At 40.1% G+C, this 13,943-nt stretch overlaps 1 protein-coding gene across 4 annotated transcripts in view; it reads left to right on the top strand.

The window, feature by feature from the left end:
- The first annotated feature begins 2,108 nt into the window (after window positions 1–2,108).
- LOC145434994 (microfibril-associated glycoprotein 4-like) overlaps window positions 2,109–13,943 on the top strand; it is a 61,441-nt gene continuing 49,606 nt past the window's right edge. Inside the window, exons 1-5 of one of the 4 annotated variants that reach the window (XM_080312238.1) lie at window positions 2,247–2,624; window positions 2,674–2,819; window positions 3,385–3,481; window positions 6,330–6,426; window positions 10,139–10,619. In XM_080312238.1, coding sequence (XP_080168364.1) covers window positions 2,309–2,624; window positions 2,674–2,819; window positions 3,385–3,481; window positions 6,330–6,426; window positions 10,139–10,451 — 969 coding nt within the window. In that variant the 5' untranslated portion in view covers window positions 2,247–2,308 and the 3' untranslated portion in view covers window positions 10,452–10,619. Of the gene's footprint in view, window positions 2,625–2,673; window positions 2,820–3,384; window positions 3,482–6,329; window positions 6,427–10,138; window positions 10,620–13,943 lie in introns of those variants that run through there. The other 3 variants (XM_080312239.1, XM_080312242.1, XM_080312240.1) reach the window with 3 other exon arrangements.

Raw genomic sequence — 13,943 nt, 5'->3', positions numbered from 1 at the left:
ATTTCAAAGTAGGCCTTATTAGATGGAACCTCGCAGACTGACATTCCACGCACATAGTGAAAATGATCTTTACTATTGTGAATACACGCCTGGCACGAAAAAGTCGCAGTTTCAAATATTTGAATAAAATTGTTGTCGTACTTGGCATAGAATTATATAGACACCATGCTCGAGTACAAATGCATCATGACATCGTAAAAGCTGTCACGTTATAATTTTGCAGTTAGCGGACATTTGATGTGCCACATAGGTAGAATATTTTAGAATTTAACAAAGATTGATATGATATCAGAGTCATGAAGCAGTATAGCCGAATCCTGGTTTCGGACATTATCCTGGTAAATAGGCTATTGATCATGTCATTACTAAAGTCAAATTAAATCAGCATTAGATTTAAGTCCCAACATGACGCAGGATATAACTAACTATACATCAAGGGTGCAACATAATGCCAATGGTTGCATTACCGACCTGCTTTGATAGCTAAATACGCTACGCAAAGCAAGCTACGACCTTTTTGTAATATTACTCTTTCCCATTACAGTTTGATAATAATTTGTTGCGTCCGTGTTTGTACCAAGTCACGGCGTTCCGAATCACAAGTCCTTTTCAGATTGTAACGTCTGACCCGACTTTACTCGAGTAATTTATATTTTATTACCCATTCAATCCGACTTCGAGTAATTCTATAAATGGTCGCGCCCAAGTCCAAATCACAATTTTCATCTACGAATCATCAACCGGTCATGTTTTACAATCATAAACAGATAATGTGACGTAGGCTGATCTTCCATCGCGTGGTAACTTTTGAATGTGATGAGCTGGTGAAGTTTGATCAATAGTTTCAGGATTTTTGAGTAGTTTTAGAGCGCATTTTAAGTTCTCAAATATTAAAATATAAATAATATATGAGAAGATATATGGCAGTTAAATACTGTCGAATACTTCAAAATCCCAAATGCCGACGCGGGCCGTGTGTTCGAGACCTCTGATTTAGACTTTACCTTGAGTCCACAAGCGCGAAGTTTCAGCCTAATACTGGCGGACCGTTTGCGGTACCCGGCGTTTATCTTGATTTCTCAACGTCATACCATAGTACAGGGAACCTATGGCTCGCGAGCCATATATGGCTCTTTTGGGCATGAGATATGGCTCTTTGCGAGATTTTTATTTTTGTGCATAATTTATCAATATTGCAGCAACTAATTGTCATTAAATCTTCAGCAGAACCAGTATAATTATTCTCGTGGCAGTATGAAGTGTCTTTGAGAGGTTAATATAGTGGCGTATTCAGGGTTAGGGGTTCGGGCGCCCTTTTCAAAATCCTCAAATTTAAGTTGCTGTCGCGCCGGCGACCAATATCACTCCCAAATTCGACGTACCCGCAACGAAATCTTGGATTGCACGATACGTTGATTGATCAAAGAGAATAGCAGACATGGGGCCCCTGTATCACAATGCAATTTCAAAATACACATTGTCTTCCTGATCTACGGCGAGAAATGAACTGCCGTGGAAGTGACATTCACAATCACAAATTCAAAACACAAACAACGCCACAGCTATCTACGTTCTTGATTGATAACGTAGCTTTGTAGTCGCTGTTAAAATGTGGGTGCGTGGCGCAACGTTTTGTAACCGCCGAATACCTTGGGAATTGAGAGGTCGAATCGGAATCAGTGCCACAATTACATTAGGTTGATATCAGTTACTATAAATTCTTTGATATTTACAATCAATTGCGCTATCACGGGTATGGCATCGCCCGGCCGTGCCTCTCCTATGCCTTACTTCTCCTTCATGATTTATTTTCGAGCAATAAATAAGAAATTTGCGTGATTTTGGTGGTAAAAATGTTCAAAATCTAGTAGACAGGAGAGGCACTGCCTCACTTGCCTCCCCTGACCCCGCCTCACTGACGCATCACACATTACAGTGGGTATGCTCCAAAAATCGAGTGACTTGACTTGACTCGAGTCACCTTTGAAAATCGATTGACTTGACTTGACTCGAGTCAAAATGTGCAATGACTCGAAATGACTCGTGACTCGAAGGTAGTGACTTGATCCCAACACTGGTAGATTCAGGTGTGATAGTGACAATTTGTATTCCCATCAAAATGCTGACGAATGTGTAGGATACTTGTAAGTTCGAAAATATGTTAAACAGTGTTCCTATAGCTTTCCGTGATCGCATTCCAGGAGCTTATTCTTTGCTTTATAGTTATCAAGATCCTGCCTAATATTCATGGAACAATGCAAGACTGTCATAATAAATTTAATATCTACTCTACACCATTGCTTGCAGAATGTTGAACGATATTGTACTGTTCTTACTGGCTGTTTTATTTGCTCATGCACACAAGGAAGCGGGTACATTCCAGGATTTGGTGTGTCAACATTGTCACTCGATGACGAATGGACAACTAGATACCGCAACGACCACAAGAGTAGGAAAGGCCGGACCTGTTGGCCCTCCTGGGGATCGCGGGTCTGCTGGCCACAAGGGAGAGACTGGTAACCCAGGATTGCCTGGACCCAAAGGCGACATCGGCCCTATTGGACCGGCCGGAAGCGTTAATCTAACCGCACTCAAAGAAATCATGAAGGAGCAATTCTTAGCCGGTAAATACCGAGGTCTGTATCATGAAGGCATATATTAAAATGTTATGAGCGTTTGCAGAATTTTCAAAAAGGTTCCCGAGAAGCTGTGATGAATTTGCATTTCATGACGAGTCTGAAGTCGTAGTCAGGATATTCCCATCGGTTGATAAAGGCGCAGATGCATTTTGTCAACGTACCGAAGATGAGATTTGGACTGTGAGTTGGCTTTGTCATTTATTTGCATCGTTGGTCGGACTGGAAATACATTTCATAAGTCCCTAATTTAAGACACATTCTGCCCCCATATTCTGCAATATCTCATTACCAGCACCTATACTCGTCACCTACATTTCTCTGAGGCATATCGTCTGAATTCGGTTAGAACGGACATTGAATAGGTAACTATTCTGTTGTTTTCGATACGAAGAATTAATTTATCGAGACATTTTGTTCGAATTTAGCATGAGAATCCGAATACATGAACATAAAGGCACCGCAACGACATTTCCGTACCCTTCTCATTGAAACCTATACTATATTATAGCTTGAAATCGCCTATTCTATTGATATTTAAACGGGGACCATCATTAATAGCTTCTTTGATCATGGCATGAATATTATATATTGATTTCAAATTCACACATATTCCGGGCCAAACCAGTGTTCCCAGAAATATTATTATATATCGTTCGTGACGACGTGAACATATGATAAACAAAATCTGACGTAACTCAGGTATCCGCCACGTGTATACAGCTTTTTGGTACCCTTTCTCATCTAGGTCTTCCAAAGAAGGCAAGATGGGAGCGTTGATTTCTTTCGCGACTGGAATGAATATGCCGTGGGGTTTGGTAATGCCGATGGAGAATTTTGGCTTGGTGAGAGAATAGGGATGTCTGCTATCATAACTTTCGGAGGGCATAAACACATACTGGCTTCCAAGCAGGTCGCTACAAAGATCCCAGAGTCAGGGTTGTAACCAAGTCACATGGTTCCGAGTCACGAGTCAATCATACTTTTGTGGTTTTGACTCGAGTCGAGTCGAGTCATTTTCAATTCATCACAGACTCGAGTCCGAGTCCAAGTCACCGTTTAAAGGGTCAAGTCCGAGTCATGGTGTTATGACTCGAGTCGAGTCCAAGTCACAGTATTGAAGTCATGTTCAACTCATGTTTTCAATCCTGCTTGGGTAATATCGAATTCCTTGTTTGCGAAACATGCTCATTTTGTCCCTATCAGAGTCTTGGCACGTGTTTATTTAGGCAGATAACGGACAGGTCCTGGCCTCATTTACCGATGCTAAAGATAACTTTACTAATCTTAGAACTTAAAATCGAATATCTCTCTTGTCAGTCTGATACATCACCAATACAAGCATTCAGTTTTTATTATGAACACGTCGACGATAGTTCACGAATAGCTGATAGAGAACCAACAAATTCACGTCAAGATACTAGTTGATAGAGAATCAATCGATGCATGTTTATGTAGAGGTATTTACAACAGGCCAGCATGCTGTAAAAGCGTGCATGCAACTATGTGCATTGTGCAGTGACAACAGAACAGATACCCTTTGATTATACTAAAGGTTTTCCCAATTGCATTACAGACTACATCGCAGTTACAGCATTGGAGAAATAATTGTACAATGGGGCTGTTCAAAAACATTTTTTCAAATTTTCCGGCTACTTCTTAAAATTGCTAGATTGCCTAAAAAATCAAATTTGGCTCAATTCCAACCAGTAGAAAGCAATGCTATGAAAGAAAATGTTAGACTAATTACAAATAGAGATTTTCGAATTTTACCGGCTATCTCATGATATTGTTACATTGTGTAAAAATATGATTCATAGCAAATTTGACTCAATTCCAACTAGAAAAAGTGAAGTTATTAGAATAGAATGTTTTGGATATGAAAAAATAGTCGGCTTACTACTATGTATTTATATTATATGAAAGAATTTCTCACTAAAATACTCCATTTATTTTCAATTCCAAAATATTCTCCTCTCACATCATTGATTCCACTTTTTTCAAATTAAGCCAGATTCAGTGTTCCTTTTATGCAACATAACAATTTTATCAAGTAACCACCCAGTAAAATAAAAAAGAAGTTATTTTAGAACAGCCATATTGTACAAACATCACACAACATTAGCCATTCATTATTACTGACGTGCACAATGCACATACCTAACAAAACGTCAAATGGACGAGGGGCATTGTGTGTTTTCACAGACAGCAGATCAAATCAATGAGTTACACCTCAAAAATACTAATGTGGAATGGAGATCCTCAAATATGTTAAAGCGGCATGGCCGTAGAATGAATCCACATCTACTGAATACACGCTCCACTAGTGCACTCGATGCAGGAATTGACAAGCATTTTTGAACCACACTGAAGAGCATTTAATACTCATTCTTTCTATAGTCGCCCAAAAATGCAAAGAATCATCGCCTTCAAATCTACACATGAGCTTATCAGTCTCTCTTCACCATCTGAGTCATTTCATTGGCTCTAATTGAACTTTGATCCAATTGTTTGCTTGTATAATTGAAAAGTCTTGAGTACTTTAATTGCGGAGGATCTATTACCTCTTCATCACTGGACGATTTTGTACAATACATTGCAACTATGTATCATTTTCTGTTGTTTTTACGGCGGCATATCTGATATCAGACAAGTGCAGCGAAAGCAGTGGTGACAAATAGCGATGTCGGCAGAATTCGTCGGATGCGTTGATCTAGCCATTATGATTCGCAAATTTCTTCATCTTCAAGTCATATAAAATAAGCCGAGTCAATGACTTGGGTCGAGTCATGCGTAATGACTCGAGTACAAGTCGAGTCAATCCAAATATTGACTCGAGTCGAGTCGAGTCATTTTCCCATTTCAAGAAAATGACTCGAGTCAAGTCGAGTCATAAAAAAATCGTGACTCGAGTCTGACTCGAGTCGAGTCATGACTCGAGTCATTACAACCCTGCCCAGAGTATGATGTTCAACAGTTCAAGGTAGCATATGCTCCATGACCTTAAACAACATTTGGCCAATACGTTTTCGAACCTCTGGGAGTGAGTCTTTGGGGTCTAACCGAATTCACTTGTTTGGTTTGTTAGTTTGTGACTAGCATTGACTGAGAGATAGTGGTTAATGATGAATTATTTAATAAATTGTTTAAAATGCAGTCATTTAATAATAATATCAATATCGAGATCGGTGGATCACCATCTATAATTATTGTTGTTGTTTGTGGTATTAATGGTGTTTGTCGACTACTATGGTCATTTACCTCAGGCCAGTTTTCTGCATTTATATTCCGTAGCTACCGACTTTTAGCATGGTCCACTAATAAGCTTTTATAAGACCCAGCTTACACGGAGGAGATGGCGTGGAGGAGCCTAGATAAACCTCCAACACTTAGCTAGCAATTTTTGAGTCGAATTCGGTCGGTGTATAAATATGAATAAATATACTCGGACCTATTTACTAGTAGACAATAAGTTATAATTATAATTAATAATATTGGTAAAAGCAAAACAAGAACAGATAATGACGCATTTCACATTATAGTCTGCTGCGTCACACACGCAAGCTTTTATTTTTGCGTGTCGTTTTACTACAGCTATTGTATTAGTTTGAAAGAAGCATACACGTAATGCTAAGTTGTATCCTAGTCTTACTTTTGACTACGAATGATAACGCCAAAATACATGGTATGCAGGGTTGGAAGCAATTCACCAGCTGACCAAAACTGGCGAATACAAACTCAGAATCGATATGACTGAGATGAACGGCACAAGGATGCATGCGGAGTATAGGTTAGTATTTGGCTCGATATCGATAAAGTAGCTTCGGAATTTCGAGAAAACACCATACTCCAGCATTATTTTCTGGATTCCTGATATCTAAGTTAAAATAGGCATTAATATAAAATCATGATCATAAACTCATGTAAAAACCATTGATAATACATCTTTGTTTTTGAATATTCCTTAGCTGTCTACATGTTCACCCAGGGATTTCTAAAACTCGGGATGGGTCTCTCGTTATTTAGGCGGACGAGAGAAGTGTCACTTCTGAGACATCGACAGCGGAGTAGCTGTCGACAATCACTTATGAAGGATTCGATACCTAACAATTCTACCAGCTTTGATTAGCATTACTTATCTTGTGCACCATTCTAATTATGGCACAATCGTTACATTACAATTGGAGTAGTGATGTACCTACGATTAAAACTATTAGCTTAGCCGACATTCTGATTTACTCATATCAAACTGAGAACAAATGTATTTCAATCCAGGCTAGATACAAAGCTGATACAACCAAAAATCACAGAGCAGACAACAAACCTATTTTAATCAAGGCAAGTTACAGAACAGATGCGGTCCAAAATCACAGAGCAGATAACAAACGTATTTCAAACAAGGCAAGTTACAGAACAGATTCAGTTCACAATCACAGAGCAGATACAACATAAAACCACAGAGCAGATAACAAACGATTTTATTGAAGGCAAGTTACAGAGCAGATTCAGTCCAAAATCACAGAGCAGATACAAAAAAAAAACAGGGCACATAACAAACGGATTTTAATCGACAGAGCAGGTGAAGTCCAAAATCACAGACCAGATACAAACAAAATTCACTAACAAATAACAAACGAATTTTAATCAAGGCAAGATAGAGAGCAGGTGCAATCACAGAGCAGATACGACCAAAAATCACTAGCTGATATCAAATGTTTTTAGTCACGGCAAGGTACAGAGCAGATACTGTTAAAACCCACTAGCTGATAACAAAAATTTTAAATCAAGGTAAGTATGAAGTATGATACAGGCAGATACAACCAAAAACCACTAACAAACTAGGATTTGCTGGAACCCTTGGAGGAAAGTTTCCTGATCTTTTGCTACTTGCAAGTGGTTATGATCTCCTTCAATTTGATTCTCACTGATACATTTGCATAGTGCCAGAATATTCATCAGCTGACCGTGAGTTTCCAAATGTCCATTGCTCAAAATATGTTTATACAATTCAAATGACAAAAGACCAGAACGGACGAATGGCTTTACTTCCAGATCCTGAGTTACAATAACAGATGCCAAAAGCCTAGGGGCTTCCATTTGTGATTCAGAATGAGACTTAATATAGTGTAGCACTATATTCTCATCAGTTGTGAGACAAATAAACCCACATACGACTGTTAGATTCGGCAGTTTTTCTTTCAAATTCATGAAGTTCCCAATCACATCTTTCTTTAAAAAGTCCAAGTTGCGACGTTCAATAGCTGTATTTTCTCTGGCAAGACGAGCTGATGAACCGGTGTTTTGGCTTCGAGGGGATGGGGTTGTTCTACTCAAATAACTTGGCAATTTTGGAAATATATGAGGAACAGCACTTGGTTGCAGACGAAGTCTAACTAAATCCGCTGATTTACGCTTGTGAACCCTGCGCTCTTTCTGGTCGACGGTACTCGTTACGAAATGGTCCCGAGTAAAATGTTTTGAGCAAACCCTGTGGTTCACCGAAAGTGTCCAGTTCTGCCTCGGTATTGCCCTGATCCACTTCTCCTTCAATTTCTCATCACGTGGAAACTTGAACAGAGGCAACTTGGGAACTTGAGCAGTGGCAGCAGTTTTCCTATTAGCCCTATATCCAGTGCGGCATTCAGGAACGCAACATGTGTAACCCATCCTGATAAAGACTAATAGTCATTGTCCCTAAATTACTAAATTCAGAATAATAATCAAGTGAAATTATGAAACCATATTAAGGTAGTGAATGGACAGGTAGCCGCATTTCAAACAAACACCCACCTTCATCTAAACATGTAAATATGCATTGTACACTGAATACTAGCAAACATACTGGACAAGCTTCAAATACAACCAAGAGAAAGCTATAGAAAACTAGAAAGCTATAGAAAACTAGCAAACATACTGGACAAGCTTCAAATACAACCAAGAGAAAGCTATAGAAAACTAGAAAGCTATAGAAAACTAGCAAACATACTGGACAAGCTTCAAATACAACCAAGAGAAAGCTATAGAAAACTAGAAAGCTATAGATAACTAGCAAACATACTGGACAAGCTTCAAATACAACCAAGAGAAAGCTATAGAAAACTAGAAAGCTATAGAAAACTAGCAAACATACTGGACAAGCTTCAAATACAACCAAGAGAAAGCTATAGAAAACTAGAAAGCTATAGATAACTAGCAAACATACTGGACAAGCTTCAAATACAACCAAGAAAAAGCTATAGAACTGCTGAAAACTCCAAATATATCATAACATTTGGACCAAATATGGCGTGTACCGGTAGTAATTTATACAATACTATATCACCATAGTCTATCAACTGCTAATGCCTGCACACTAGAATATGAATATATGATCGATCATCACTTCTCACTCACCATATCATAGTCCACATACTTCACACTAATCTAAATCTAGGCAAAATACCTCGTAGAACAAACACAGCCGCATCTGCTAAGGAGCGACCGGCCATCTCAAGAGCTCGCAAAGACTGATTAAGTGACACGCCTGTCGGGCGGCGGCGCGAGTGAATTCGAGAGAGTAACTCATCCCGAAGTTTTAGATATCCCTGATGTTCACCAAATGAACTCTACATTGACACAACAGTCTAATGAATATATGGGCCTAAACATTTGGAATAGTGCACGGCGTAATATCGAAGAACTGCCTCCGAATGAATTTAAAATCCAATACTTGGATTACCTGTTTTCTAAGTTATATAAACTGAGAGTCTGTGCCTGATGATTGATATTGTGGAAGCTCTAGCTCCCTCTCTCCTATCCGTATGGAGCAATCCTACATCACGTGACTTATCGCATAGTTATAAGCGAGCGCATATCGCATATTATCCCTTTTTTGATATGAGACTCACGTACGCCGTATAACCTACTGCTTGAAGTAACCATCCGTCCAATACGTATGGAAAAGGCAATTGTCGTCTATTGAACTACCAGTCAAGAGCTACACGCAGGACGCTCGTATCCGCTACTGCCAGCTAAGGGTATTGTAAGCCGCTATCCGCAACATACGGACTTGCGGCATATGCCATCGCAGAATATCGGACAGACAGCTCCTTTCACCGCAATATATAATACCACTATTTGCTGATTCCATATATTGCTTTTAACTAGAATGTTGCCATGACTGCTGTTCATTTTTTTCTCTGTCCTACAATTGCAGACCGTCCACTGTTATATTATTTTAAATTAATGCAATATTACTTCACTGCCATGGAGGTGACGACTGACGAGCAACAAGACCTGTACAGGTCATATCGTCACATCCAGTAAAATTTGAAGTTTGACAAAGCACTAAATGTCTGTCTGTATGTCTGCAGTAGGAAATATATTTAGACAACACTGCATTCGGAAATATTCGTTTCTCAATTACACTCTGCGCAAATAGATTTGAAATGCTCTGTCTCGTTTTATCCATATGGCGACATGAATTCAATTTATGCTTTAAAATGTTGTAATCTCATATCCAGTGCGTTTTCTGTGGCGCCAGCATCCGATAATTACCGTCTGTCCGTAAGCGGATTTACTGGGAACGTAGCGGATGCAGTTATTCGGATTCATGATGGAAAACAATTCAGCACAAAAGATGCGGATCACGACGGCCATGCGTCCAATTGCGCGCAATCTCACAAAGGTGGATGGTGGTATTCTGGGTGCCATAACTCCAATCTGAATGGGCGATACGGGGTAAGAGGGACTGTCGGATTGGCTTGGTACGATAAAGTTGTAACCACGTGGATGAATATGCGCTTCACTGAGATGAAGATTGCAAAAAGGAGTTGATAGCGCATGCTCGACCGTTCGTTATTGACCATTGGCCGAGAAGGATCATATTCATATTGGCATATATCTTTCATGTATTTCAACGACATTTGTTGTTGTTTATGACATTTGTTTACGGCATTTGTTGTTGTTTGTTGAGAGTATGCCGATAAAGCTTTCATTGCATAACAGCGTTTTTAACTCTCAATGTCACAGCGCCTGAACAGGGAATAGCTGCAGCGGTCTTATATTATATTTGGTCCTGACGGTTGTTGTCGGATAGGGCCAACGCTTTGGTGTGAAACAAGAGGCCAGTTTATGATCAGTTTCCGAACGCCAGAATCCTTCTCGTGTATATAGAATCTCAATAGTTAATTGTTTAATATAGCTCAGTGGTTCTTTAACTTCCGTGTCATTCGCACTCATTTGGAATTAATACCCAGTTCATGCACCCCTCTAGAACAGTCGTTCGCGGATCGGTGCCGGTTCGTGGCAATTTTTCTGCCGGTCTGCAAACTATATTAGAATTGAAATCTCAATTTCAAATGCAAGAAACTGGGCGCTTGTCCATTGCTTAGAGCAGTGGTTCTCAACCTGGGGGGAGGGGGCGTGGTACTTCTACTGGAGTAGAAATTGACGTTGTTACTTCTACATCTACTTGAGTACATATGGTTAGTACTTTGACCAACTCTGGTTACGTCACAATGGTCATAACTAGGACAAGTTTTTGTTGCAGTCAAATTCGTGAAAAGTTGCATTTATTTTTCACAAAGGTTGCAATAAATAGTAACATTTATTGACAAGTTCCTTGAAATTATTAGGGTATGAGATTCTTGAATCGACCCGTATTCAAGGCACTGTAGCAAAACCCAGTGCTGGCGACTATAACAAAATCAATAGCCTAAAAAATTTGACCCAGTGAAAATATAATTTTCGGCAGTCTAGCCTGAATGTACGTCAAATCAGAAAGGACCTTAAATTAAAACGACCGTGAAATATTCAAGCAATATATTTACATATCGTGCAAAATATTTTCAGTAAAAAGTTAGTTGCATGACAAATCGGAAAAGTTGCAAAACGTTGCATGAAAAAATAGAAAAAAGTTGCAAAATTTGCAATATAAGATTCCTCCAATCAGCTAAAAACACCATACCACATAACTTCTGAGTATTTAGGAAGCTGCCGCAAGCTGTAAAGAAAGTTGCAAAAGTTGCAAAAGCTTGCCCTAGTCATAACTATGACCCAACAGCGAGGAATACTTCACAGAAGAGGCAGTTTTTAGTACCGAAATGCAAAATTAGGAGTAATATTTATATACGCAAGAGGGTGCATGCTTGACTACATTTCTTGTTCTTGTACAACGGAGTATTCCGGATTTAGCTGTCGTAGGGTACTTTGTGTATCAATAGTAATCGGCCCATCGGACGTTTCCCACTGTATTTACCGATCTTGTTGGGTCTTCAACTATCTTGTTTCGATCTAATACCGTATTGCCGTATCATTTGGATATAACAATGGTCCCTTTAAGCTGCGCACGGGCGCAAATGCTCAGTGCTGACACGGTATCTGCGAACAGAAAATCTAAATTGCGCAAAAAAAATTCGAAGTGAGGACTTGTTTTAGCCGTTACTTACTGTTATCCAAGGGTATGTGCAGTGAGTTGGTGAGTGTGCGCAGACTAGATAAAAATTAGAAGGGACATTCGATATAAGGTACATCGATCAGTTGGTACTTTCAAGCAATATAATGATACTACTTAAGGATCGCAAATATTTACATCGGGAAACTCATAGGACTCTGCAGCGCTGACAGTTGAAGGAAAGATCGCGCTCCGACGACTGGTGAGATTGGTTGTCGTAGAAAGGGTGGTCTGGTGGGCGAAGACCCCAGAAGTTTGGTTGAATGCCCTCTATCGGATGGATGACGAAGTCTTGCTTAGGTCCTGTATATCAGTGTTGGGATGACTCGAGTCATGACTTGACTCGAGTCGGACTCAAGTCAACTTTTTCGTATGACTTGTCTTGACTCGAGTCACTTTGCGAAAATGACTTGACTTGACTTGACTCGGCGCTTCAAAAATGCAGATTGACTCGTGACTCGGAGCAAAATTTACGAGTCAATTTCAAGTCATCAAGTAAACCGTGTCGATCAAATCACTGTATATTGTGCATGTTAGGATTATTATTCACGATACGCCGGTGTCACTTGTGAGAACAACCAGTCGTTCACTGATTGCCAGGCCTGTTTATTTTTGGATATTGGGTTTTATTTTTGGAGATTCTCCAAAAATAAGATTTGAAAACATCCAAAAATAAGATTTTTTTGGATGATGTTTTTCAGTGAAATATACAAGTCAGAGCGATGTAAACGACCAGAAAACTCATAAAAACACACAAAACATCATCTATGTGAGGGAAGGGGTCACTGAAACGCTAAAACTACTTCCACTCAATCCACTTCACGTTTCTGCTGACCTTGCCTGCCTGCCCGCCCCTCCGCCTTTGTACTCCTATAAGTTTCACAGTGCGACACGTAGAGAAGACGGGAAGGGAGCTTGAGTGAGGCAAAGGGAACGTCGGAATCATATACAGCCACCTCTGTCACAATCACTTCCTCCACACGATGACGGGACTCATCTGCTGATGCTTCAGACGGCAACACAACTTGATCCAGAGTAGATGGAAAGCGTGCGACCCAAGTTTGTTGACGCTCGTTTATTGTCAATGAAGAGGGTTGCCTCTTGGTTGCTGGAAACCGTACCAAACTCCTTTGATGTTATGGACGAAAACAGTCCGGCGTGTGCAACTTCGCTGCTGTGGTGGATCCACCTGATCGTTCTCGATCGCATGGTCACGCTCGCACATAGCTGAGCACCACCGTCACGAAGCTTCATGGTCTTGATGTTCTGATCATTGAGCAGCAGAAGCTCATGCGCCTGGTCGAACGCCTGTGTCCAGGTGAGGACTGGGACGAGGACCGCCACAAGGAAGGTTTTCTGGTCAGAGGGTGTTGGGCTGTCAAGTTCAATGAGGCACGCAACTTCGTGGAGGACCAGAGGTTTCAAGCGCATTACTGACGAGCGCTTTTCAGGAGCAAAGGCTTGGAAGATTGGAAAGTTTGAAGAGTTAGACATTCCTCCATTTTTGGACCCCTAACCTCGATGTTTCCCACAATTGCGACGTTCGAGGCCGATATCTCGAAAATCAAGGGGGGGGGGGGGGGGCGTCTCACAGTGATTAATATTCTCTAGAAGGCATCCTCCAGGCCAAAGACTAAATTTGTGAAGAATGTATTGGAGAGTTAGATCAAGATCACTGATGATATCTATGTGTTGGAGGACTTGAATACATGATAATAACATACTTTTGGTGGATTTTGTCAGTAGTAATGGGCTCAAAACACCTTCAATTCTTATTTTGGAGATCCTCCAAAAATAAAATTTGAAAACATCCAAAAATAAGCTATTTTTGTTATTTTTGGAGAAATCCAAAAATAAACAGGCCTGCTGATTGC

The sequence above is a fragment of the Botryllus schlosseri genome, chromosome 3, assembly GCF_051294905.1.
Source record: "Botryllus schlosseri isolate E-star chromosome 3, Bs_hap1, whole genome shotgun sequence".
NCBI classification, from domain to species: domain Eukaryota; kingdom Metazoa; phylum Chordata; class Ascidiacea; order Stolidobranchia; family Styelidae; genus Botryllus; species Botryllus schlosseri.
This window is presented reverse-complemented; position numbering and strand designations above follow the sequence as displayed.